Consider the following 27528-nt stretch of genomic DNA (forward strand, 5'->3'; position numbering starts at 1 on the left):
CCGAGCGGCACCCTCCCTGCCGGCTCCAGCACAGAGCCACTCACAGGAAGGGCTGCCCATTCTCCAGCCCCACACAGGCAGCCCGTGGCCCAGGCTGCCTCCGCAGGCCTGGCGTCCCCGGCCCTGCTGGCAGTCCTGCACCTCTTGCTGGGGAGACAGGCCAGAGCTCCCCCCAACCAGCCCAGTTTGGCTCTCTGGCCACTGTGGGGACCCCACCTCACAGCAGTCCTTGCAGCAGACCCCTGGCTCTGCCCTCTGCCCAGCCCCCAGCCCAGCTTCCAGGGCCAGAGCGAGGTTTCGGCCATCTTTGAGACGCGACGGCTTCCTGCAGCTGCAGGTCTGCCTGAGAGGCGCCTTCCGCGGCTGAGGATGGGGCCCCCGCCCCCAGACGGCAGAGCTGCCAGTGACCGCGGCTCCGGGGGCTTCGGCACGCTCCTTCTTCTGCTGTTACCAAACATGGTGCTCGGCAAGACCCAGGCTTGGCTCTCTTTTCTGAGGCAGCAGAGTAACAAGCCCCTGAGCGCACGGCAGCTACTTCTGTGAAATCTGCCCCCTTCATCGCACGGAGTTAACCGTGGGCGAACTTCTAGCCCCGCACCGTGATGGCGAGTCAGCTGTGTTTTGGTTATCTCAGAGAAGGAAAAATAATATTTTAAATGCTTTAGTAGTTAAACAAATATGAGGAAGGCAGATTTCCTTCATGTTTCCTCAACAAAAGCCACAGAACAGCCTGGCCCCGAAACCTTAAAATGCGTTTAAAGGAAGAGCCCCAAACTGCCAACAGACGCAGAGCAAAGACCACGCGAGGCGCCGCCCTGCCAAGCAGGCCCTGTGCGCAGCTCAGCCCAGGTACCTGGATGGGGAGGATGGGCTGACTGATGAGAAGCCCCTCCTTCATCACGGCCAGGTGACCGACGCCCCGCCCCCGGAAGTCGGCCGCTGGACCAATGTCTGACATCTCTTTCCACGTGTGCCTGCGTCTCTGGGAGCCAGGCACTACTGAGCCCGGCAGGAGCGGAATTCCCGGCTCCACGGCTTCACGTAATGTTACATTTAACGGGCGTTTTCCTGCTTTAAATCCCTCTGTCAACACTGTTTCCAGGAAGGGTAGCACAGGGGCCTCGGTTGCCCACCAGGCGGCTGCTGTGGGAGGTGAGGCCGTCTCTGAGCACATGGCTCTGGCTCATGTCGATGTTTCCTAGAAGGTGAATTACGAAATCACAAATAGAATTTATTTAAGGCTCTAGAGAGATTTTCCACAATCAGCCCCCAGAAAGGCTGGGCCAAGCCAACTTTCTAGTAAGTGCTGCTAAGTGGAGCGCAGTCCCCGCCGCCCTGAAGGTGTCTGAGGCTCGGCCCCGAGTGGCCGTGTCCATCCTGCAGGGAGAGGAGATGAGGCCGCCAGCTGGCAGAGGGGCTGCCAGGGGGAGGGACTGGGGAGGCACGTGGGCAGCCCTGCAGGGCTGGGAGCGGCTGCCTGCCCCAGCCTGCCCCACCTGGACGGCGCCTGTCCCCTGCCCACCCCCAGCCCCGCCATCCCTGAGGAGAAACCTTCTTCCTTTAGAGAAAGGGCATCCCTGCGACGCCCTCCTTGCAGGGAGGCTGTCCTCCCATGGGAGGAGAGGGGCCCTGCCAACAAGTGGGCGAGGCTGGAGGGGCGGCTCCCAGGCAGCCCCAGCAGAGAGGGGCTGCGGGCAGCCCGCCCTGCTCTACGGGTGAAATGTACAAGGACGCTTGGAAATAGTCAATTAGATGTGATTCTGTGGAATAATAATGCCAAAGGTCGGGGTGGAACGCATTAGCTATGCATTCCAAATACCTGATCCCCGGCCTGGCCTGCAAGGCAGATACTCTCCCATCCAGTACAAAGGGTCAACAACGGCACTGCGCCAAGCTTCCGCCCGGGGCCACGCGGCAGCTCGCCAGGAGCCCAAGGGCCGCACCCGACTGGCATAAACACAGCGATCGGGGCCCCTTTCATCTGCCCCACGACAAAGGGCCGCGAGGTGACCACAGCCTTGCTCTACTGCGCCCCACGCCGCCCTGCTCCGGCACCCCCTTTCCTGCCGTCCGTCCCCAGGCAGAGCTGGTGCCCAGTGTCCGCTTCCGACTCCAGGCACCCCCTCCCTGTCTCCCGGCCCCGCCTCAGCCCCGGACCCAGGACGACACAGCACATCGCACACTCGAATGGGTGTGATGACAGACCGCGAGTGCTGGCGAGGCTGCGGGGACTCCAGGCCCCCATGTCCCTGGGAAAGCGGGGCAGCCGCTGTGGAGAACACGCTGGGGGGTCCTCAGAAAGCAGGGGTAGAGTCTGACGGCTGGGGGGGGGCCTCAGAAAGCAGGGGCAGAGTCTGACGGCTGGGGGGGGCCTCAGAAAGCAGGGGCTGAGTCTGACGGCTGAGGGGGACCCTCAGAAAGCAGGGGCAGAGTCTGACGGCTGGGGGGGGGCCTCAGAAAGCAGGGGCAGAGCCTGACGGCTGGCGGGGGACCCTCAGAAACCAGGGGCAGAGTCTGACCCAGCCGTGCCTCTCCTAGGTATAAACCCAAGAGAGCGGAAACATACGCCCATACAAATACCTGAACACAAATGTCCACGATGACTTATAAGCATTGAAAACTGAAAACCACTCAGATGCCCTCAGACGATGGACACCAGAGCGCTTCCTACTCAAGCTATGGGACGTTCTCCGGCCACAAAAGGAAAAGAAGCAAGGCTCCTGCCACGAGGTGGACAAGCCCCCAGAGCACTCTGCACAGTGGAACAACCGGACCCAGAGGGCCATGTATCACACAGGATTCCGTTTACACAGGACGTCAGGCAGAGGCACCTCCAGGGACAGAGGACGCTGTACTGAGCAGCTGCCAAAGGCAAGGGGAGCGGGGTGGGCTGACGGTGCGGGGCCGGGGTCTCCTACTGGGGGAGGGACTATCCTGACGGTGGTGGTGCTGACGTGCACACGATTCTGTGAATACCAAACACCCCTGAATTGATACTTTACACGGCTGAATTGTACGGTGTATGAATTAAATCTCAATAAAGCTGTTATAAAACCAGTTTTCAAAAATATATACCTACCATACAAAGGAATGGTCTATTACAAATTAAAGATGTCCACCTTGTATCATTAAGTAAAAAGGAGTTACTTATGAAGTACTTCAATTACAAGATTATGAATACATTTAAAAAAATTACCCATAGAAAGGCAATTCTACACAAATAAAAATATACCATACATCATGTAATGACACAGCAGGGATGCGGCATTACCTATATTCACACTAAATGGGAAAAAATTAAAAGTTTATAAGTAAAGGTTCATAAATAACTTTTACAAAAAGTTATTGATAGCCTCAGTCAGTTCAGATCAGCTTTCATCTAAACTCCCAAAAAGACACTTTGAACTTCTAGAGGCTGTGGAATTTGGGCATCACGTGTCAGAAGTGGTGGATCCGCCTTGCACAGCACACAGCCTCAGCGGCTCAGCCGTGCAACCAAGCGTCTCGGAGGGGAGTGGGACAGCGCAGACCACACGCTCCCCAGTGTCCCCGAGAGACACTGCCAGCTCCAGACACACGCGGCGAGTCCCACACGGCGACTTCTGCGAGAGGCGAGGAAGCAGACAGCTTGTTCTCAGCGCAGCCCAGCACAACGTCGCCACGGACAGCACTGACAAAGGCCAAGCGGTAACGCGGGCAAGAGCACGCTGCGCGCCAGCCGCAGAGACACTTGGAAACACAAGCAGGCTGGTGCGCACGCTGTGTGGTCATGTACTTAATCTATGTGTGGAAAACTGGAAGAACATACAGACAACGGAGCGTTACTCAGCAGTAAAAAGGAAGGAAATTTTGCCCCACACTGCAGCAGGGATGAGCCCGGAGGACAGAGCTCAGTGGCTGAGCCTGTCAGGAAGGCTGTGTCCACAGCTCCTGGAGGACTCTGCTTCCGTGAGGTCCTGAGAGGGGCCGGGGCACAGAGACACCTGACACAGCGCGTCCTCGAGCAGCCTCGGTGCGCGCCCCCCGCCCCGAACCCGCCCAGCCTCCAGCCCGTCCCTGCCACGGGCGACAGAGGGCAGGAAGCGACTCGGGTGGGGTCAGATGCTCAAATTCCCCTCCAGTAGTTTTAGGAATTGGCCAGGTAAGAAGAAAACAGCCAAGAGCTGCGGGGCACCTGCTCGGAGCTGCGCCCCGGGGGTGCTGATGACACGCGGGGCTGCATGCTGCCTCCCCGGTTACAGACGCGGAAACAGGTGGCGGGAGACGGCGCCTCTGTCCCAGGTCACGCTCCCGGAAGCCAAACTCCGGAGCTTTCCTTGGTCCCTGGAAGGCATGGCCGTCTCTGGATCAAACGTGCGCGCACAGAGCTCCAGCTGCACCAGTGGCAGAAGGCAGGGTGGGCGTCAGACCTGTGGGCAGGCGGGAGGCTGGCACAGCCCAGAGGCCAAGCCCGTGGGCTCTGGGGCGACAGTGTGACATCAGATGCCCACGCCACCGCTATCAGAGGTCGGCCCTCTGCAGGGACCTCACTGAAGTCACTCAGAGGGACGGGGCCTGGGCTTTATCGGGACCAGATAAGACAACAAAGGTCAGGCCAGAGGATTTACGGCAGTGCTAACTGACAGCGGGAGGCGCGGGCTGGAGCGTCTCCCCTTTTCCTTACAGCAGCCTCACGGGGAGAGGTTACGAGCCCCATTTTCGCTTGTGACCCAGCTGAAGCTCAGAAAGCTTCAACAGTAGCCTGAGGTCCCTCAGCAAGTCATAAAGCAGTGCACCCAGAACTTAAGCCTGGGTCGGCGGGATTCCAAAGGTGGAGATGAGAGACCACACACAGGGTGAGTGGAAAGAGAGGCCTTCTGCTGCTCCTTCCATCAGCCACTCACCTGAGATGCGGCCCCTGGAGGCGGGCTGGGGCAGCAGCACGACAGGAGGGTGTGGTGGGGTCGCCACCAGGCAGGGCCCAGGACCCACGCGCACAGGGGCAGGGGGCACCCTGATCCACACCCCGGGACCCGTGCATAGAGGCAGAGGACGCACCAATTCCACATGCACAGGGGCAGAGGGCACCCTGATCCACACCCCGGGACCCACGCGCACAGGGGCAGAGGGCACGCCGATCCACACCCCAGGACCCGTGCGCACAGGGGCAGAGGGCACCCCGATTCCACACCCCAGGACCCGCGCACAGAGGCAGAGGGCACCCTGATTCCACACCCCAGGACCCGCGCACAGAGGCAGAGGGCACCCTGATTCCACACCCCGGGACCCTCGCACAGGGGCAGAGGGCACCCTGATTCCACACCCCAGGACTCGCACACAGAGGCAGAGGGCATCCCGATCCACACCCCAGGACACATGCACAGAGGCAGAGGGCACCCCGATACCACACCCTGGGACCCAGGCGCACAGGGGCAGAGGGCACCCTGATTCCACACCCCAGGACCCATGCGCACAGAGGCAGAGGGCACCCTGATTCCACACCCCGGGGCCCATGGGCACAGAGGCAGAGGGCACCCTGATTTCACACCCCGGGACCCGCGCACAGAGGCAGAGGGCACCCCGATTCCACACCCTGGGACCCGTGCACAGAGGCAGAGGGCATCCTGATCCACACCCCAGGACACATGCACAGAGGCAGAGGGCACCCTGATACCACACCCTGGGACCCAGGCACACAGGGGCAGAGGGCACCCCGATTCCACACTCTGGGCCCCACGTGCATAGGGGCAGAGGGCATCCCGATTCCACGCGAGACAGTGTGCAGCGTCACCCCAGGGCAGCTCCCAGACATGAGGCAGAGGACACCTTGCCCTTGCATCCTCCAGGCCCCGTGTGCTTCCCTCCACGGGTGTGAGGCGCCTAAAGGAAAACAGAGCACTTTTCATAAAACTTCTGGATCAGTCTCTTTCCCACTATATAGTGTGGGACCCTCTGAGTCGTCTCTTCTTCATTTACTAAAAAGCAACAGCAAACACAAACTTTCCTCCCCGAAATCTTGCAGGGATCAGCGGGGACCACGTAGCAGAGCAGGGACTCGGCCGCAGCTTTGTGACCATCAGCCGCCGTCCACAAACTCAACCGACAAACCAGAAAGGAGTCGGCCACGCTGGCCCTGCAGTGCTCATGGTCACCTCTCACTCCTGGGCCCTTCCTGAGGGTAGGGAGCCGCCGGCCCCCACGCCGGGCCCTTCCTGAGGGTAGGGAGCCGCCGCCCCCCATGCCGGGCCGGGTCGGGGTCCATGGGACAGGCCGTGCCGGGCCAGCACACTCCTCCAGGACAGACGTGTCAGAGGAGACGCTTCCCACCCTGTCGCAGGCTCACTGGCTGCCACCAGGTTCCACTTCCATTTTACATCAAGGCTCTTGTTTTGCTCTGTGCCTGTGTTTTTGCCCCCTTAAATCTGAAATCGGGCTGGAGGCTTGTGGGAGGACCCCTTGAGAACCGAGGACCATGGCTGAAAACACAGCAGAGTGCTCAGAAGGCACACCGTCTGCCAAGCACGTGATCTGCTGGGAGGAACGTCGGCTGGAGCGCGAGTCCTGGTGGAGGGCGGCAGACGAGCGGGCAGATGCAGCGTGCGCTCCGCACGGCAAGGGCTGGGGCTGCAACGTGACCGCCATCCTGGCCAGCACTGCACCCTTCATCTGCAGCAGAAAGGGCCCGGAGGGAGCCCTGCGGCCCGGTGCCAGGGAGGGGCCACCACCCACGTGTGCCCGGAACGCGGCCCGTGTCTCCCACGTGAAGGACGTGGCGGGCCAGCCGTGAGTTCTAGGGCTGTGTCCTCAAGTGCCCCCACATGGCCGGGGCTGCATGCTTTGAGGGAAGCTCAGGCCCTGGAAAGGGAAGAATGACCTTCGATCAGGTCCCAATTAGGCAGACGGTCAGGTTGGAGCTTCCAGAAGGAGAGGAGCTCCACGGAAAACGGAAGTGAAGGCCGTCGCCACCCTGGGAACCCTTCTTCTCCTCGTTTTGCTTTAAAGTTGCAGGTGGCTGTGAAAGACTGGAGCGTCCTGCTGTGCCAGGCCTCCTGCCCGCCCTCGAGCATCAGGCTGCAGTGCGGAGCAGTGACCCGCCAGCTCCCTGAGCTGCAGCGGCTGCACCCCCAGCCCCAGCCCTGTCACAGGCCTCCCCTCCCAGCCCAGTTCAGCAGCATCTCAGCAGCAGGGCCGGGGGCGGGGTTGCGGGCCGCCCGCCGTGTCAGCTGCCTGGGCACACGCTCCTCCTCACCCCTCTGCAAGGCCTCACTTTCCCGTTTTAAAGACGGGACTAGGATGAGGGATGCCTGACCCCGGACTGCACAGCCTCGTGTGCAAGGCTCAGTGTCCATGAGAAACACACTTCGTGCTGGCTGGGAGGCGGGTGTGAGGGGCTGCCTTGGACAGGGGCTGGGGCTGATCTGGGAAGCAGCCGGGCCATCAGGCTCAGGAAACCACAGCAGCTGAGGCGCCGGGCCAGGTTAGAGGATGCAGAGGCAGAATCACACTCTGCCTTATAGGACAAAGCAAGTTCAGGTGCTCGGACCACCTCAGTTTTTTTACAACAAAGAAAATGAAGTTTTCTTCCAACCTATATAAGCAAAACCAAAACAACAACCTCCCCCGCAAACCTAGGCTTCCTCTATGCTACATGTCATGCAGATAAGGGAGCTATTTTTTCCCCGTTTAATGCAACTATTCCATCGTGTGCGTTTTACTAGTTAAAACCTGCAATTTGAAGTCGTCACTCTTAGATGGGAACCTCAAACAACAGGTTTTATCTACCTCCTGAAAAGTGTGGATCATGGGGAAGGATTTTTTTTGTCCTGATAAGACAGTCATCCACCTTGCTGACTCAAATTCGCTCGCATATTAATTTGCTTCAGACACTCCCAAACCCTGCTGAACTGGCTAAACTGTGGGCCAAATTCAATAACACAGCAACCTCATTCAATGCCTCATGAAGATAACTCTGCATGTTTAATTTAGAAGTACCGATCGCTTTTCAGTGAAGTGCTAACGCCAGCCAGCCCCTCTGCGTGGCCCAGGGCTGACAGGCACACTGCAGACCCCGGTCTGAACGCTTCGGACGACGAGGTGCACAGCCCACGTCTCCTCCGAGTGGTGTCTGTTCGTCCAAATCACCGAACTCAGAAACATGCCCCGCTAGGTTAATTTCCCTGATGTACAGGCAATGAGATCGAGCTTCAGATACGCAAATATTATCTGGGCCGATTATATCTGATTAGCAAGAAATACTCAGTCCTCCGGCCAACGTGAATGCCCAGCTACTCAGCTGAACTGACCTAAGGCGTTTTTTCCTTTCTCTTCGGCAACTGCGTTCCATGTTTGACCCCTCAAATTTATTTTAAGTAGGTTTGCAAACAGCTTCCTCTCCCGCTCCTCCCCCGCGCCGCCAGCATCTCACATTTCTTGCACACAGAACATGTTTTGTTCACCCTGGGAAGCGGCACTTGGGGAAACGGAGAGACTGCCTCAGTCAAGTCGGAATCAGAAATAGGCCCCATTCATCCCAGAGACTCAAACGGGACCAAGGGCTTCCTTTCCTTTCACTGGAACAAGTCGGTATGCACACTGGCGTCCCCCAGAACTGGGATTCATGGCTGCCCTTCTAGGCTGTGAAAGCAAGTCTCCCTCCCGGCCGCGAGGTGCAAATGCCTGCAAACACAGGCACACTCCCTGCGTGGCTTCCCATGCACCGGGCCAAAACGCACGGCAGCATCTTCTCTTGCGGAGACCCACGCTGGTTCAGCAGGAGTTTTTCCAGGAAAATAACAATTCCAGTAACAACAGCAGGGAGCAGGGGTTGGGAGATTCAGCATTAAGAAGGCAGAGCTATCGGTGAGAAGCGGTTTCTGGGCCTGGTAAAGAAAGGAGGTCTGGGAGCCTCACGGTAGAGGAGCGGGAGGCCAGTCTCGCTCGGCTCGGGTCCTGGGCTTCTGCGATCACAGACGTTCCCCGGGAAAGACTCTGGGAAGCCGCATGGTGAGTGAGCTTCACGGGAAAGCTGGTGTGTCTCTGAACTGGGAGTTTGTGTGCTGCCTCTACCAACACGCCGGCCCGGACGCAGCCCCTCCAGACGGCCACACACGCCGGCCCCGGACGCAGCCCCTCCAGACAGCCACACACGCCAGCCCCGGACGCAGCCCCTCCAGACGGCCACAGTTTGAGACATCACCGCTGAGCTAGCTTGAGTCTGCATACAGCTGAGGTACCGCAGTTACGGCTCAGAGAACGTTCGCCGCTCGGTCGGTCTGGGTGCTGCTGACTTCCTGTCAAGAGTCGTCTTCAGAAGCTGAATTTTTCGTGCTTCTCAGCCCCCACATATAAGTTACATATGGAGACTGCTTCCAGTTTCACTTCATATGCTGAAAAGATCCTGGGGAAAAAGTGTTTAATAAAAGTTTCACTTGTAGGAAAAGAAGACAGTTTTCATGCTTCTCATTTGCCCAGGAGACTCTCCTTTAAAATAACCCAGAGTCCAGTCACTCTGTAACAGAGCCCTCATGGCCCGAGTCGTGCTGAGTCCCCGGGGACCCCGGCTCAGCACTATGGGCTGGGCACAGCCTGCTCGGCCCGGGGTCTCCAGGCACACGTCGACCCCTCCCGAGCCTGAAATCCGCTCTCGAGGGCCATGCGTCTGTGGGCGGCCCCTCTGGAGACCCGGACACTGACCGTCTACACCGAGAACATCTGTGCCCGGCTCACGGTGCGACACCTACGAACAAGCCCTGGAGCTGCCACGTGCCCTCTCTCTTCTGGGCGCTTCGTCCACCTCCTCGCAAACCAACCTTCCTGTTTATAACACAAACTGGAGCCTGCTTCTCCAAGACACAAACGTCTCCACCGTAACAAGCCCCGTGCCCTCGGCCACCCGCAGCACGGCACAGCGAAAGCGCGCAGGGCTCTGAGTTCTCTGCAGGGAGACCGGCTGCCGCGGGCCTCCCCACTGTCCAAACGCAGGTGTCTGCTTGGCCAGGTCTCTGAGTTCACTGCAGTGAGACTGGCTGCCGTGGGCCTCCCCGCTGTCCCAAACGGAGGTGTCTGCTTGGCCAGGCAGACAAAGCTGCCAGAAACTTCACTCATGTGAATCTGGGGGAAACGGAAAATCAGCAAGGCCATTTAAAAACCCTCATAAAGGGTTAATGTTTGTTAGCTCGAAAACTTTAAAATACATCAATATTATGTATTATATTTGATACACTGGGAAACATACATGCCCCCCCAAATAAACAGTAAACTCAGGGGGAAACTGTTTCCCCAACTGAAAGCAGGGTACCCCATCCAGTCTTTGGAAAAACCTGAATTTTCTGAATTTTTCCCCAGGTGTACACACAGGCTGAGCTCAGGTTTCAACCACATCAGTCTCTGAAGAGCCTTCTTCTGTCCTGGTACTAAAATCAGGAGTTAATGAAAGGAGCTTTCCAAGGCTGAGTCACGTGAACTCACCTACGAGCCTCCCTCGACACTGAACTGATGGTCCAGGTGTTCGTTTACAGAAGGAACCAGAGCGTTTCAGGGAAGCCCACGCTCACGGCCACAGAGACGGGGCCTGCTGCCGGGGGAGCAATGCTCCCAAGAACACTGTTTACTGAACGCTCGTCCCGCACCAGCTTCGTTTCTTATCCTTAGGACGATTCTTTCCTATTTTGCTAACCGGAAGTCCAGGCCCCAGGAAGTCGGGGAATCTGTCCAAGGTCACACAGCTAACGGCTCAAATTCAGCTTCTGACTCGAAACCTCAAGCCTTCTCAGCTGCTCCGTGCTCCCGCGTGTGCCGCTGTGTGTTCCGTGTCCTTCTCCTGCCGTGGGGAGACCCAGATCGCTTTAAAGACAGCCTGTTCCTCATCACATGTTTTGGGTCCGCTCGCATTCAGCAGGGGCAGGACGACCGAGGGCCTCTGGCAGCCCAGCCTCTCCTGGCAGAACACACGCTGCTTTCTGACAAATGTCCACGTCTCTCCTGCTTTCCGGGCCTCTTTCATACAGTGGGCCCTTCCTCCTCCCAGTTCCAACCACCTTACAGTTTCACGGCCAGATCCACGGAACGAAGCACTTGTAGTTCAAGTGGGTCAATTCAGCTTCCCCCCAACGACATTACGGCCGATGACAAAGTAGGCCCGACAAGCTGACATTCCCGCCGTGTCAGATGCCATCCACTTGGCCCTTCTCTCCCACAAGGAAACTTTCCTACAAGGAGACTTCTGACAGATGGTTTATTTTTACATGAAATGTCTTTTAAAAATTAAAACATCACATCACACTTAGCTGCGGTCCTAACAGCTAACGCCACTTACTGAGACCTCGTAGGTTGCAGAGAACCCTGTCGGTCTCAGAGTCGTGCGTTGAGATAAGGGAGACAGCCTCTCTGTGGAGTCTCACAGAGCCCGCACCGTGACTCCTCAGTTTGAAGACGAGGAAACTGAGGCTATGAGCAGCCACTGCCCCCAAGGGGTTCCCACTTGGGCCCTGTCCCCCCGCCCAGGCTGTGTGAAGGTGTGACTGGGAGTGGGCGCTGGACTTTACGGTCCCCCGAGACAACCTCCCCCGGCGCCTGCCAGCCTCCTCCTGGCCTGTGACCCCGGCTCTCAGGACCCAGGGGTCAGCCCCCAGCTTTCTGTGCACATCCACTCCCCGGCCTAGCCCTGGCCACACGCAAGGGACGGCACCCTCCCCAGGGCGGGCGGGGAGCCTCTTTGCGAGACCCGAGATCAGCCCGGGTCCAGCACTGGCTACCCCCCTGCAAATGCACAGGAGGTGCTGACCAGGAGCCCAGAGACCACCGGAGAGCAAACGCACAGGAGGTGCGGACCAGGAGCCCAGAGGCCACCGAAGAGCAAACGCACAGGAGGTGCTGACCAGGAGCCCAGAGGCCACCGAAGAGCAAACGCACAGGAGGTGCTGACCAGGAGCCCAGAGGCCACCGGAGAGCAAACGCACAGGAGGTGCTGACCAGGAGCCCAGAGACCACCGGAGAGAAAAGAGCCCAGCATCAGCACGTCCCCAGTACGGGAGAGGGGGGTTCTGTTGCAGTTTGCGTAGGAAGCGGGGGGAGGGAGAAAGAGAAAGAGAAAGAAAGTCAGCCGATGATGCCATTGCGGGGGGGTGCAGCTTGGTCCTGCATCCTGTGGAACCGCCAAGCAAAACAATGAATCTATTTTCCCTCCCCTTCTCTGCCTGAAAAAATGCAAGAATTTCGCTTCCTTCTTTGAAACATAGCTCTTGCATAATTTCAGAGCTCGCTCCCACTGTCTGAAGCGCTGAGGGAAGGGGGTGCTCGACTCTCACAAGCCCTTGGAGGGGGATGTCCCACGCGGACCCTCAGAGCTGGTCTGCACGCCCCCGGCAGGAGGGCACCAGGTCGGAGCTGGCCCTATCACAGCTGCCACAGGGGTCCTAATGGCAAGTCCCATAAAAGAGTCACCATTCCTTTCCGCAGCGTGTGAAGAGACGAGGGTTCAGAAAAGTCAAACGGCCAGTCACACAACAGGCCAGCACCAGAGCCAAAGTCGCCTTTCAGTCCTGGCAGCCGCAGGGCCCAGCCCGGCAGTCTCTGCCCCTCGGGAAGGTCAGCCATGGACCTCCCGGAGGACATGCAGAGGACCCGTGGTGACCGTGTCTGCAAACCAGAAAGTCTGACTGGCTGCGAACCTGGGCGTCCTGGGGCTGAGCCATTTGCACTACGGGAGGAGAGAAGGCCCCCGAGCGCACTGGATGCCCGTAGGGGGAGGACGCGCCGGAAACCTGGCCAGGGATGTCCGCTCCGTCCTCTGCCCTCCTGGCCTGTGAGGTCTCAGAGCAGCCGCCCCAGGGCCGCCCCCACGAGTGGGCAGAGGCCACAGCGGGCATCTCCTCCAGGCCGCAGGGAGACTTTCCCAGCCTCCTCTGCGTTCCCGGGTCCACGCAGCCCCTCACCCACCCGAGAGGCACAGGCAGGCCCCGCGCCCTCTCACGCGGGCACACAGCCCTGCCCTGTGCGCCCGGGGCCACGCTTCAGCACGTGCCCTCCCCCGGCGGCTGCCTCCAGGTACTGTGGGGTATTGGCAATCAGCTGCAGAGGCAGAGGCGCGGGAGAAGCCTGTGGTGTGAAGGGCTGATCGTAATGCAGGTTGGAAGCCGACACTCATCAGTTGACGTTCACTTGAAAAGACCAGATAGGCTGTGCGGGAGCGTTGCAGCAGGGCACCGATAGGGAGAGGCAAATAAAAATTACTGGTATTTACTCGGGCTGCAGTGCTCGTGGAAGGACTTCTTTTAAAAGGGAGCACTTCAGAATGGCTATTCAATCTGAATTTTCCAGATAGCACGGGGAACCTGCGCTCACAGAAAGCTCCTATCCGTGCCATCGCACGTCAGCGCCGCTCACGTCTCCACGGCAGGGATTCTCACTCCGTGTTGCTCCGTTATGAGCTGACGGTGACCCGAAGCACACACGGCATTCAAGAATCTGCCTGGAAATTACTGCCAAGTAACGTCTGTACCATTCCCTGCTCGCCACCCCTGCCTTGGGCACCGCAGATGGAAACCAGCTCAGGACCCGAGGCGGAAGCAGCGCTCCGTCCGCTTACAAATCCGGCTCCCTTGGAAGTGGAGGGTTCCGGCATTTTTCACAAACTGTGTTGCTGGAGAAGCATGGCATGAGGCTCTTTTGAAAGCCTGCGCTCAGGCTCCCTGCTAAGAAAAGCCGGAAGAGAGGCTTCACAAGGATACAAGCGAGAAGGCCACCCCAGGCTCCAGCAGGGCGGGCACAGTCAGACTCTGCATCAGACGCCACTGATCTACGGGTGGGCCCGAGGGGACAGCTATGCTCACACAGCCAACGTGCACGCTGCGTCTGTCCTGTGGACACAGTCACTTGGGAAGACGGACGCTGTGACTACAAAAGGTGAAAAGAGGGGCACTCATACAGGCCAAGCCTGGGAACCCAACTCTCCTCCTGATGGCTCTCGGAGGCTCCGCCTGGACCCCCACACCCGGCCGCAGGCAGGCAGAGGGGCTGGTGATGGAGAAGCGGCAGCCACCTCCGTCTGTGTCTCTGGCCTCGCGTCCGGCACCCCTAGCCCTTGGCTTCCTGTAGCGGGGCGGAGGGGTGACGTCGCCACAGCCTCTCCACCCTCATGCCGGTGTTCCTGCAGCCCATGCTCTGGAAAACCCGCCGAGCGAGCGGGGCGACCGCCTGTGGCCCAGGTGTGCAGCTGGCGGGAGGGACGTGGCCTTGCGCTGGGCTGTCCGACAGCGGAGGCCACACCTGGGCTCCACCCACTTCCTCGGGGGCTTGGCTGTCCCCTCCCAGAGGCACCTGCAACCTGCACTTCCAGGCTGAGGGGATCAAGGAGGCTGTGGGACGCCGAATCTGGGGGGCGGGGGATCAGGAGGACTGGGCACCAAGACATGTCTTCCAGCCTTGAAAGCTGCTCGGGGAAACACCACGGAGGAGCTGAAAATGGGCAAATCCTCGTACAAGAGCAGACACGGCCGAGTTCAGCCAGAGCTGTGAACCCAGGGAGGCAGGCAGATCACCTCTTTTCTCTCCTGGAAAGTCCCTGCTTTGGCTAACACCACAAACTTGCAGAAAAAAAGGAAAACCGAGTGACGAGGGCTGGCACCTGAGCCCACATCTTCAAACACTTTAAAAGTTAAGCCCAGTAATCTTTACGCTGACGCGAAAGGGGCGGCATATACATTTGACCCCTTGCTTCAAACAGAAACCCTCCCATATGGCTTTTAATTGGAAGGCGGTTGTTTTGCTTTCGCAACACTTTAACCTCTGCCATTGTACGTACAAGGCTGCAAACCATATTTCCATTGATTAAAAAAAATGAAAAATAAACGTTCAAAGAAACAATATTTTTCTTTTTAAGGAAAAAAAAAAAGACAGCAAGCAGCTACTTTCTGGAGGGGTCAGCGCTTAAAGGCGTACACGGGAAGCCACCCTGGCTGCGGCTTACGGTTTATTTTGTCTCGGAAAAGCCCGAGGTCATTCTAACTCCGCTGACCTGTTACCCCACAGGGATGTGTCCACCCAGGACCGCGAGCAAACACTGCCCTCTTGTGCCCGAAAAGGCCCGAGTCGGCAGGGAGACGGGGACGCCGCCGCCCAGCGCCACCTCTCCACGGCCCGGACGCGGTCAGGAAAGGGTGATACGCATGTGTCACCGGGGAGCTTGCTCCAGCGTCCCCTTCCGGGACAGACGGCGAGGTAAGAGGAAGACGGAGAGACTCGGCTGACAAAACCAGACCCAAAATAACTGCCTCTTATCTTTCCTAGAAGAGAGTCATTCCTCGAAGAGAAACTTCATCGGTTTCCATGGCAGGTTTTCTTCCTATCTACTTTTAAGAACTTATAGAAATGACTAATGAATCTGCAAAACAAGTGTAGAGTACTTCTTTTTATCTAGGCAATATTCTCCAGGAAAATATTCCACTTGATTCCAGGGGGAGAAATAAACAGGTGGGGGGACCCCAGTTGCTGCTTCTCAGAGGAACCCCTAGAGCTTAGTCAGGGTTCTTCTTCCTGATGGGCCCCAACCTGCAGGGTGACCTGCACCCTGGGGTCCAGGCTCCATGCCCAGATGACTACCCCGGCATCTTGAGAGAGCCTCGGGGGTGTAAATCACTGACCCTCAGCTCAGGACCCGACGGGAGCAGAGGCCAAGGCCCAGCCCAGCGGGAGGCCAGCCTGCCGGCGGGAGCCCACGAGGAAAGCCCTGGGCTTCTCGGGCTGTCTGCAGCTCTGCTCTGCACCACAAGCTGCCCATATGCTGTACCCACACGCACCCTTCCGGCCAACCCTCACGCCAAACTCATTTTGGGGGAAAGTGAAAAAGAAAGTGAAAGTCGCTCAGTCGTGTCAGACTCTTTGTGACCCCATGGACTATATACAGTCCATGCAATTTTCCAGGCCAGAATACTGGAGTGGGTAGCCTTTTCCTTCTCCAGCAGATCTTCCCAACCCAGGGACTGAGCCCAGGTCTCCTGCATTGCAGGTGGATTCTTCACCAGCTGAGCCCCCAGGGAGCCCACTTTGGGGGAAGAAAGTGCAAAGTCTGCCCCCAGCGCAGCCCCTTCAGCCCAGCGGGCACCCGGAGGGAAGGACAGGGGTGCCGGCGACTTCAGCTCCTCCAGTCCCTGCCTGCAATGCCCAGCGCTCAGCTCGGCAGTCCAGTGTTAATGGCAGACCGCAGTCCTGGCGTCCCAGTGTCCTGGCTGCTGTCCAGCTCAGGTGAGCCAGGAGTACCTGCCGCTTCCCGTCTCCCCATGGTCCTGCCCTCCTCCCTGGGAAGAAAAGTCCAGGGCCAGACACAGGACTCGGCGCGTGCAGCTGGCGGGGTCCCCCTCCTGGCCTCTGATCGGGACCACAGGACACGCGCTGCCTCGTCCTCTGGCAAACCTGGGAGGGACACAGGCTCCAGACAGTATCATCTGTCCAGACCGGCCAGCCCACAGCAGGTTCCTGTTGTGGACACTGGCTCTGAGAGTCAGCCAGACCAGCCTCTGACACATAGGGCAGCCTCAGGACCCGCCTGCCTACTGCTCCATCTCCATGTGTCCTGCTCGGTCCTCCCCGCACGCTCACAGAGCACAGCACTGCCCCCACAGCGGACACTGAGCTCCACTCTGTCCCGCTCACCCACGCAAACCCTGCTCCGAGCGTGCGTGTATGGCTCAGGGTTTGCAGAATGAATGAATGAGTGAATGTATCAGTTGCCTTTCCTTCCTCAAAGTCTGATCGTAAGGAATCAGGTCAGCTGGCCAGATCTTCAGGGCACTATGAATCCTGGGAGGAGAGAAAGAAAGCTATGGGGGCGGGCCGGGGGCTCCAACAGCCCCCAGGCTCCTGCAAAGAGCAGCTGCCAGGATGCAGGAGGAGCCGTCAGGACAGAGGTGGGCAGAGTCTGCCTCAAATGCCAGGGCCCCCAACGCCATGACTGAGGTGCCACACACTCCTGGGGTCTCGGGGCCCTCCTGTGGGGAGCACGGGGAGAACTCGATGGAGACCTGGCAGGCCCCGCGCCCAGCCCGGCCCCTCTCCCCAGGAGGGTGCAATCACAGGCGCGCCCAGCCAAGGTGTGGGGTCCCGGCTCACATCCAGCCTCCTGGGTTCCTGAGGACCTGCTGCTCCAGGAAGGTCACAGGGGAGAACTCGGGCCCCAGGCTGGACCTCCAGGAGCAGGAACTGCTTTTGGTCCTGCTGCCGACAAGAGCTGGCCTAGGTGGGTCACCGTGGGAAGCCACCACGCCGGCCCGCCCCGGAGGCCGCCCACCTCCACAGCTACTGCAGGACCCCACGGGGCCCACAGGCTCACATTATGTTCATTTCCCCGTCCCCGAGCTCGGGGGCAAGTTCAGAAGTCCTCGTCCTGTTGCAGATCAGGTCTGAATTAATACCCTTCCTCCAGAGAACTCCAGTAGCAAAGTGGAAACAGACGCGCCAGACAATGGCCTTTGAGAGCCCCAGCAGGGACGGCTGGTGACAATGCAGCCCCAGGCTCTCCAAGAAACCTTAGGGTTAAAGGTTCACAGAGGCAGAAGAATTACCAAAGTACAAGTTTGTTCAAATTTCCTCCGGCAGATTTAAACAACCAGGGTCAAGCTGAAGATCGCCGGCGAAAAACCTATGAGACAACCCAGCCCCTTTGAACTGCGTGGAGAAAGGAAAATATACGGTGTGGGAGGGATCTGTGTTGTAGCTTTTAAAAATGTTCTTGAAAAGGTCACCCTGTTAACTCCAGAGCGCCGTGCTGAAGGATGCCTGAGAGGGCCTCCCTAAGACAACAGGCTGCGGGCCCTCACCGTGTGCGGCGAGCTGCACGGGGTCGCCGCGGCCCCGGCCCCGGCCCCGGCCCCGGCGTGCTGACCCTCTGTGGGCCATGAAATTAACCATCAGCACAGCAGAAATCTGCTCCGAGTTAAACTACTTTGCTACGCAAAGTGGCCTGAAAATGAAATATGAGGATTGAATTTCCACTGAAAGATTAACTCGTCTGACCTCCAGGCAGGTCTGCTCCGCAGTGAACCCTGTGTGGCCGAGGGCTCCCAGCCCCGCGGGAGGCAGGGTGCGGGCCGCCGGCGGAGGGGCCGGCCTGCTCACCCGCGCGCCCGCGGCTCTGCTCTGCGCCTGCGCGGAGGCCCTGCCCTTGGTCCTGGAGTCGGATGACATGGGGCGCAGCGAACGCACTGACCACGGAGGGGAGAACACGGGGTCTGGGGCCCAGCGGGTGGGTCAGGCCCTCCCCCCGGCCAGCGTGGGGACGGGGAGGCTTCCCAGAGATGTGGTAGAGCCAGAGAGACCCCGGTCTCTCTGTCCAGAGATGGGCAAGCAGCTTGTTAAGCCTGGGGTCCTGGGAAATGCAGACACACTGGCCCCTCAGGAAGGGCCCTGTCAGCCTATCGCCGAGTCTGGCCTTTATACCAACGGAGAGAAAATGAAAACCTTTTAGGCAGTGAAATAAAGCGTATTAGCCATTCAGAGCGAGTCCTCTGCTCGGGCGAGGAGGCCAGCTTGCAGAGGGGCTGGGACCTGAGACGCTGCAGGCGGTGCTCACCGAGCGTGGGGTGGACGGAGGCCTGTCCAGGAAGCGGCCGCGCTGGGCAGAAGGCAGGGGGCGCGCTGCTGAGGATGCCAGGGGAGGAGCGGGAGGGGGGCGGGGGTCACGGGAGTGCCCCCCGCCCCGCTGTGGAGAATCGGGGCGCTGCTCAGTGTGAAGGGGCCACTGGAGTCTGGCGGACAGGGACTCCGCAGTCACCTACGGCTCCTGGCTGTCACTGCGCTGTGCTGCGAGGGGACACGCCGGCATCCCTGAGCAGCCTGCTGGCAGTGCTGGGCACACCCCGTACTGGCTCTCCAAACACGCCCAGTGCAGCCAACGGGGGCCAGCCCTCCCCGCCCAGCCGACGCCGCTGGGGACTCCAGCATCCTCCCAGCCTCCTGTGCTCTGCCCGCCCGTGGACCCCAGAGGTGCTTGGGGAAAGCAGCCCTACTTACGGAAAGTCTTTTTCCTCTGGGGCAGAAGCTCTGAGGACCACCTCCAAACACATCGCATTTCAGAGAGCAGGGAACACCGGGGTCACACACACAGGAGGGTCTCGGGTGCCCAGGGCAGGGGGCTCTGAAATTCCCCTGGAAGTGACCCCAGCAGAGTAAGCACCGCCCGGCCGCACAGCCGGGAGGCAGACAGCCTTCATCCCGACATCAGGGGACAGAGGCTGAGCCCCCCATTCCAGGAGCTTTACGCCACCGAGTGACCCCAAGTGGCAAAGGATCGGGGCCCGCGTCCAGGGGGCCCAGCAGGTCAGCGCTGGTATTTCCCAGTACTAACTCTAAAAGGGAACAGTCGGGTTTATCTGCAGGTAGCACCTGTGCGTGCCAGCAAAAAGACGTCCTCGGGAAGTAGGTTAGAGACAAAGGAAGTGATCGCAGTCTCCTTGAAGCCCCGAGACACAGAGGCATCATCCTAGCACGAGAGATACGGCAGAGGGAAACTCAACTTCTCTCTCAACAGCAAAACTTGTTTCTTCTCCTGCCAAGAGAGGATCACCGCGTCAGCTAGGTCCCCCTCCCCAGCAGCCTCGGCCACTTCAAAGCAGCAGGAGCCTAATTACAAGAAAATAAAGACCCAATTAACAACACACAGAACTCCAATAATCCAGGGAGAATGGAGGCACAAGTCTGTGCTTTTGACAAACTGACTTATGTACAAACTGCTGCTCAGGAGCCGGGCTCCCCCCAGAGCAGTGAGGGCTGAGGCCCTACACACGGCCTGGAGCTGCTCCGACCGAGCAGCACGCAGCCTCCTTTCGGGGGCGATGCTCAGTGTGGAGGGAAACCCCCGCCTTGGGGCCAGTTTGCAGGACGCAGTGAGATGATTGGGGCCTGGAAGAGCCCCCGTGTGGATGGGAGATGCTCCCGGGCGCCGTGTGAGCTCTGCCGCACCTCCCCGGGCCTCCCCGACAGGAGGTGCCCCAGGCTCCAGAGCTCTGGCCCGTGGACTCTGCACTCGAGTGCACACTCACTTGCACCTGTTACTTGAAAGCTCCTGGTTTTGACATGCTGGCGATGAATTTTCATGAAAAAAGACTTTAACACAGGGGCCATCAAAACATACCTGCACAAGACCGCGGTGTGGGGCGGGACCCTCCATGGGGAGGACAGACGGAAAGAGCCTCCTCCTGCTGTCGCTGAGGACGAGCGGGCAGGTCCAGGACGGGGACGGGGCGTGGGGGCGCCTAAGGGCCTTCCAGAAACTCGCAAACGGCACTTCCAGACACCCCTCACCCCTCACCACCTGAATAATGTCGGGCACACATAATCCTCTCAAACTACATCCACTTAATTCAACTCACTTACTTGTTTACCTCAAATATTACTGAGTAAAGACAATCCAGAGAAGGGGAGAAAATATTTGCCAATCAGATACCTAATAAAGGATTGGTATCCACAATACATAAAGACTCTTACAACTCAATAACAAAAGCCAAATGAGCCATCTGAAAAAAGGGGCTCAGGATCTGTATACACAGCTCTCCAGAGAAAAAGGAACCAGCGAACATCCGGGAAACGCAAGTTGAGGTGTCCGTGAGCTCTCAGCGCACACCCACCAGGATGACTACGGTCCAAAAGCCAGGCAGTCACGAGTGTTGGCAGAGCCGTGGAAAAACGAGACGCCCACACGCTGCTGGAGGGAAAGCCCAGCGGAGCAGCGGAAAGCCCCGCCGGAGATGGGCGGCAGCTCGTCGAGAAGCAGACCGAGTTGCCCTCTGACCCAGCAACTCCACTCCTACGTATAAACCCAAGAGAGTGAAAACATACGTCCACACAAACTTCTGAACGCAAATGTCCGCAGTGGAGTTTCTCATCATCGTCCAAAAGTGAAAACAGTCCAAATGTCCTTCACATGATGATTGGGTTTTTAAAAGGCGGTCTATCCATATAATGAGCGCTACTCAGCCATGAAAAGGAGGCGGGGCAGGTTTAACAGGCACGGCTTTGCTTTGGTAAGAATAAAGAGCTCTGGAGATGGAGGCTACTGAACTGCAGACTTAAAAATGGTTACGACGGTACATTTTATGTAAAATATATCTTACCACAATTAAAAACAAAAATGCATTTTAAAAAAGGAATGAGGCATCCTGCACACTATAAGACGGATGAACCCTGGAAGCAACACGCTTGGTGGAAGAAGCCAGACACAAAAGGCCATGGCACGTGGGATTCATTTGTACCAAACTCCAGAACGGGCACACAGACAGAGACGCTGAGCAGGCGAGAGGCTTCCAGGCCTGGGTCAGGGACGGGGTGTGGACCGCCGTGGCTCGGCCTGGTCAGGGAGTGGGTGTGGACCGCTGTGGCTCGGCCTGGTCAGGGAGAGGGTAGGGACCGCCGTGGCTCGGCCTGGTCAGGGACGGGGTGTGGACCGCCGTGGCTTGGCCTGGTCAGGGAGGGGGTATGGACCGCCGTGGCTCGGCCTGTCGGGGACGGGATGTGGACCGCGTGGCTCGGCCTGGTCAGGGAGCCGGGTGTGGACCGCCGCGGCTCGGCCTGGGTTAGGGATGGGGTAGGGACCGCCGTGGCTCGGCCTGGGCCAGGGAGGGGGTGTGGACAGCCATGGATTGGCCTGGGTCAGGGAGGGGGTGTGGACAGCCATGGCTTGGCCTGGTCAGGGAGCCGGGTGTGGACTGCCGTGGCTCGGCCTGGGTCAGGGAGCCGGGTGTGGACTGCCGTGGCTCGGCCTGGGTCAGGGAGGGGGTGTGGACCGCCGTGGCTCGGCCTGGGTCAGAGAAGGGGTGGGGACCCCTATGGCTATGTGGATCTTCTCACACTGATGCAGCTCAGGCTGTGGCACAGACTACACAGCTCTGGGAACAGGCTGAAGATGCTTAAATGTGCATCTGAAACGGGCAGATTTTATGGTATGTGAATTACATCTCAGAACAAATGTTTAAGAAAACAGCCTTGACAGTCGACGCTGCCTGGCCCAAGAGCCACCCAGAGGCCTCCAGGCTCACGGGAACAGCAGGTGGAAGGCCTCCCGGTCCCCTTGGGTCCCCAGAGCTCCAGAGACTGTTCTCCCCATCACCTCCCACAGCATGGCCTCAAAGGCCTGCTGGTCAGAGGGAGCCTCAGGCCCAGCCTGGCCCAGGACCGGCCAACGCAAGGACGAGCGTGCAGGAAACAGGTCTTAGGGCCTGGGACTGGCTGGCTCCTGGGACGCCTGCCCAAATCTTATTCCAACCTGGATGGAGTGAATCTGAGGCTAAGTGAGAAGTTTTAAAGCAATTAATTTTAAATGATCACAGCTTTACTAAAAGCTGTGGCTACGGTTTCCTCCTGACTTTGATTATAACCTTCCAGCAAAACATTCGCCTCGCCAAAGCAAGTCTGCATTATTTTCTATTCTTGGCATGACCAGAAAATATTCTTTGATTTAACATTTGATATGTTTTGTTCTCAAGGGCAAGCCCCATGAGAAGAAAAATGTACCCCAGCAGAATGAGATATGACTACCTGCTTCCATTTTTCTTCCTGGTTGGTTCCTGCTCAAATGTTCTGCATTCATTTAAACTCGAGGCCACGTCTCTGACGTTACACGGCTCCCACACTGTCATCCAAAACCCAGCAAAGTCACCCGCTGGCCAGCGGCTGCAGCTGCAGGCGGAGCTTGACTTGGGTCTCCTAGAGACGCCGAGGGCTCTGGGCTTGGAAGAAGGGGTCCTACCCGGCACCGAGGAGCAGGGGACGAAAGCCAACAGATTCTAGGAGCCAAAGGAGTGAGAGCTGAGGAAGCGCCTCCACTCGTATCATCGCCCTTAAACGTGCCTCAGCATTTGAGGACAAGCGTAAGATGCCATAACTCAACACAACGAATTTCTAGACAGATCCATTGAAAGACTAGGGGTGGAGAAAACAAGAAGTGTCTTTTTGGCTTGGTTGGTTTTGCATGAAGAAAATACTTGAATTCCTGGAGTGGCCAGGCCCCCCGTGTGGTACCTCTGCTTGGGCCACGCAGCCTGCTCGGCGCTAAATGCAGACAGCCAATGAGCAGAGTCAAAACCTGGGGGAAAACGCACGGTCATTCACACACGGGCCTTCTCGTGGGACCAAAGAGCATCGCAGACAGACTGCAGGCGTACTCCTGGAGAGAACGGCGGAAGGCACCGTGCTGCTCCATGCTGTCCCGTGAGCTCGGAGACGTGGAAGAACAGAGAACGGAAGAAGCTTAAGTGTCATAAAGAAAGCTCCCCCCACCAGGCTGCAGAGACAGGCTCCCGGGGGCTGCCCACGGCCCTCCGAGGCTAGGAACGACAGCCACACGTGGAAGGTGTGACAGCTCAGTAGCTCTGGCCAGGCAGGCCCAGAGCGGGGCAAGCCTGGCGGAAGCACCGCCGAAGCGGGGGCACAGGGCGCCAGCGATCAGGCCGACGGCCGGGCACAGAGTGGCCATTCATTACCCACAAGCACAGGAGACCAGGGCCACACTACGCTGTTAATCCTAGCAGCCACAGACGACTACAGATGGCCGAGCCCAGCCGCCAGCATTTGTCAGACCTCCTCCTTCCTGCCAGGGCAAGAGCGAGGATGGGTCCAAGTCCCTCACCCCCACTCAAGCCCCATCACTGAATCTTGGCAAAGTTCTAACTCTGAAAGATTTATACTGTAAAATGGATCAGAGGAAAATACCGCCCAGAAACACCATTGCAGGGGCTAGGGCGGACAGGCACCCTGTCCACTCACATTGAGAGAGCCAGTGCTCCGGGGGCTGGTCAGCACGGCTCGGAATGAGCGCTGACCCTCTGACCTGTGTTCTGCTCACTCTCTACTCCACTGTCAATCTGCAGGGGGAGGACACCGTGCTGGTGACCTGTCACCACCACCCCTGACAGCCTCGGGGCTGGCACATGGCTTCATTCATTCGGAACTCATCGGGTGCCTCCCACAGGCCTGGCTCTGGTCATGGCACTGAGAACACACTGGTGAGCCAGACGCTATTCCCGCTCGCTCCCACAGAGGACAGAGGCCTCGACAAGCAAGCACATCAAGTGCATCGGCCGGCGCATCAGACGGCACACAGGGCTTGCAGGGAACAACGGGACACGAGAAAGGAGGAGCGCAGAGAGCCAGGGACACCAGGCCAGTAGGTCCGAGGGGGCCTATCTGAGGAGGCGACATTCAAGCTGAGGCTTCAGTGAGGAGGGTTCAGATGGTGCGAGAGGAGGGAACAGCAGATGCAAGACTGGCCCATCCAAAAAGGAGTAGGCCAGTGTGTCGGGAGGCCAGGAGACAGGGACAAGGCTCGCAGTGGGCAGAGGCAGACCGAGGTTCTCACGAGGGCAACGAGCAACCTCAGGACAGTCTTGAGGCTGAGAGTGGACCTGATCTTATGAACATCCATCCCTCATGTGACGCATGAGCCGAGGGAGGAGGAGAGGGCAAGAGGAAGGACAAGGTCCAGGACGCAGGATTCTGGGGACAGAAGCCAGGACTCAGCCTCCAGAGCCGTCTCAAGAAGACCAAGACGTGCGAAGCCTCTGGGTCATGAGGATAACGTGAGGATTCACAGACCCAGGTCACGGGCAGCAGAGCGGCTTCCCAGCCCTGTCCAGGGAGCTGCAGTTTCCTCGGCGGAGGGCTGGGGCTGCACTCCCCACACACCCCGCTTCACTCAGCATCGCTGCACACACCCCGCTTCACTCAGCATCGCTGCACACACCCCGCTTCACTCAGCATCGCTGCACACACACCGCTTCACTCAGCATCGCTGCACACACACCGCTTCACTCAGCATCGCTGCACACACACCGCTTCACTCAGCATCGCTGCACACACACCGCTTCACTCAGCATCGCTGCACACACCCCGCTTCACTCAGCATCGCTGCACACACCGCGCTTCACTCAGCATCGCTGCACACACACCGCTTCACTCAGCATCGCTGCACACACACCGCTTCACTCAGCATCGCTGCACACACACCGGATTGTAGCCACAGGCTGGCAGACCCTCGAACGCCGTTCCCTTCCACTCAAAAGAAAAAGCCACTTTTTCCTCACTTCCCCGAGGGGAAGGCGCGCATCTGATCTATTGAAGGAAGAAGAGCAGCAGCCTGGGGCCCATCGCCTCCATGTGCTCAGGTCTTGCATTAACACCCATAAGAAGTGCCTCCATTTCCTCTCCTGAAAACAGGAAACTCTCAGGCTGCCCGCAGCATGGACCAGTCGGGAGGCAGCAAGGTGGAAATGTCTGACCCTCATCATACAGCCGGGGCCCCCTGCACCTAGTGACGCTGTCCGCCAGCAGGCCAGTGAAGCCATCTGAACCATCTGTGCTCCCACATGTGCCCGTGGGCCCAGGGAGTGCCGTCAGAAGGAACAGGAGGAGAAGACAGGCGGGCGATACCAGGGTCTTGGTCCACAGAGAGGAGAGTCTCTGAGCCACACACCCTTTATGCCATGCGCTTGCGTTAAAGGACCGTCTTTCTACATAAAAGGAACATGTTTTAAAGCCCTGTCCGTGGAGTCCAGTGCACCGAAATGGGTGTGAAAAGGCAATTCCCCAGAGGTGCACTAGCGACTTCCTCTGGAGGGAAGGGAGGGGTGAGTAGGGGCCTTCTACCTGGTCTGTGACGTTCTATTTCTTCAGGAGTAGAATGCATACTCGTGTACTACATGTACTGTTAAAATTAATGAAACGGTACATCACAGGAGGGCATCTGAGAAGTACCCACCAAGACCCTCTGCCCAGGCGTGTCAGTTCTAGGGGCTCTCCTTACAGACACACAAGCACACCCACCAAAGACGTCTGCTCTAGAAAACTCACTGAAGAAGCATCGGGAGCAAAAACGGTAAAGGACAGAAATGTCCATCATTAAGACATTAAGAAATGGTGGTCCCGGTGTACAACGGATTTCCACGTGATGTTGAAAAGCAATGATGTATTGTGGTGTGTGTGTGCTTAGCCGCTCAGTCGTGTCCGACTCTGAGACCCCACCGACTGTAGCCCCCCAGCTTCCTCTGTCCGCGGGATTCTCCAGGCGAGAACTCTGGAGTGGGTGCTGCCTCACTATAGGGGCGGCAGCGTGGCGTATCCAGTGAAACAGTGCATGTGGTGTTACCATCTTGTTTACAAAAAGAAGAAAAGGAAGAACAAGAAGAGGAGGAGTCGACGTATACACAGGCGCCCTGTCTCCACGTGGAGCCCGGAAGCGGCGCGGGAGGGGGCGGCGGCCGACTCCCGGGACGGGCGACGGGGGACCAGGGGACAGCGAGTGGACGCCTTCCGGGCACCGTGCGGGTCTCTGAGCTTCCCCAACTTGTGCTGCGAACGAGTGGCAAGTGTGTCACGCACACACGCGGTAAGAAGACTAAAGCGCTCGGCGTCGCCGGGGTGGCCCCTCCCGCCCCCGGCCCCCGGCCCGCGGCCGCGCTCACCGCCGATGATGGTCCGGATGAGGGACGCGTGGCCCGGGCAGTCGACCAGCGTGACCTGCAGTCGCGGCTCGGGCTCGGGCTCGGGCCCCGCCCCCGGCGCCGGCCGCAGGTGCGCGGGCAGCGGCACCGAGAAGCAGGAGAAGCCCAGGTCGAGCGTGATGCCGCGCTCGCGGCTCTGCGGCTGCTTGTCGAAGGCGGCGGTGGAGGCCGTGGTGCTGAGCGCGCGCGCCAGCGCCGTCTTGCCGCTGTCGATGTGGCCCAGGACGCCCACGTTCACGTTCACCCGCCGGCCCGCCATGCCGCCGCCGGTCCTCCCGCTAAGCCGGCCCGGCCGCCGCCCGCGCCCGGCTCGCGCGTTCCGCCGCCGAAGCTTCCGGTCCCGGTCCGCCCGCCGGGGCGTCGGGGAGCCGGGGCCGCCGAAGCGCCAGACTGAAAGCAAAAGGAACGTCCCGCGCCGGGCCCGCGGCCCCCACGCTCTGGCCGTGCCGCCCACAGGAAAGGGGTGGCCCCGGGTCAGCGGCACGGACCACACTTCCAAATGCCTGCCTGGGCCCAGCAGGTGGCTCTCAGGAGAGATCGGCAGGGTTTAAAGTGCCCAGAGGGGTACTGCACGGACGGGCTGCCACTGCTCAGCTTCAGCCAAGCATAGCGGCTGGGACTACCACCCCCGCCTGTCAAGAGTGTTTCTGTATGAAATTCAGGAACATTTGCCTGGTGAACCCCTGATGCTTGGGGATGTGGGCTGCAGCCATGACCTGGCCGGACTTAAATCTAAACGCTCACCGGCGGCAGAGCTGAGGCTTTAGGCCAGGTCTTCCTGTCTCCAGTCCCACCGCAGCCGACTCACACGCCGCTCCTTCCCCAGCAGTGGGCCTCGGGGTGGGGCCTGAACCCCGTCGGGGAGTCCAGCCCCATCTCCACAAGTGCCAAGGAGATGGAAGCTCTGGGTTGTCTGAAAGTCGTCCAGATTAAGACTGTATCCTGGGGCCGGCGGTGCCTGGGCACGAGCAGGGAAGGACAGAGCTCTGCCTTGGCAGGTGTGCCTGGAGGAGTGTGAGGGACACCCTGCAGGAGCTGGAGTGCCGTTGCCAGCAAGACGCAGGTCCCA

At 59.0% G+C, this 27528-nt stretch overlaps 1 protein-coding gene across 1 annotated transcript in view; it reads right to left on the reverse strand.

The window, feature by feature from the left end:
- EEFSEC (eukaryotic elongation factor, selenocysteine-tRNA specific) overlaps nucleotides 1–26902 on the reverse strand; it is a 110676-nt gene extending 83774 nt beyond the window's left edge. The window contains exon 1 of the mRNA XM_055557006.1: nucleotides 26421–26902. Coding sequence (XP_055412981.1) covers nucleotides 26421–26718 — 298 coding nt within the window. The 5' untranslated portion in view covers nucleotides 26719–26902. The remainder of the gene's footprint in view (nucleotides 1–26420) is intronic.
- Between the last annotated feature and the right edge of the window lie 626 nt (nucleotides 26903–27528).

Source organism: Bubalus kerabau, chromosome 20 (assembly GCF_029407905.1).
Source record: "Bubalus kerabau isolate K-KA32 ecotype Philippines breed swamp buffalo chromosome 20, PCC_UOA_SB_1v2, whole genome shotgun sequence".
NCBI classification, from domain to species: Eukaryota; Metazoa; Chordata; class Mammalia; order Artiodactyla; family Bovidae; genus Bubalus; species Bubalus kerabau.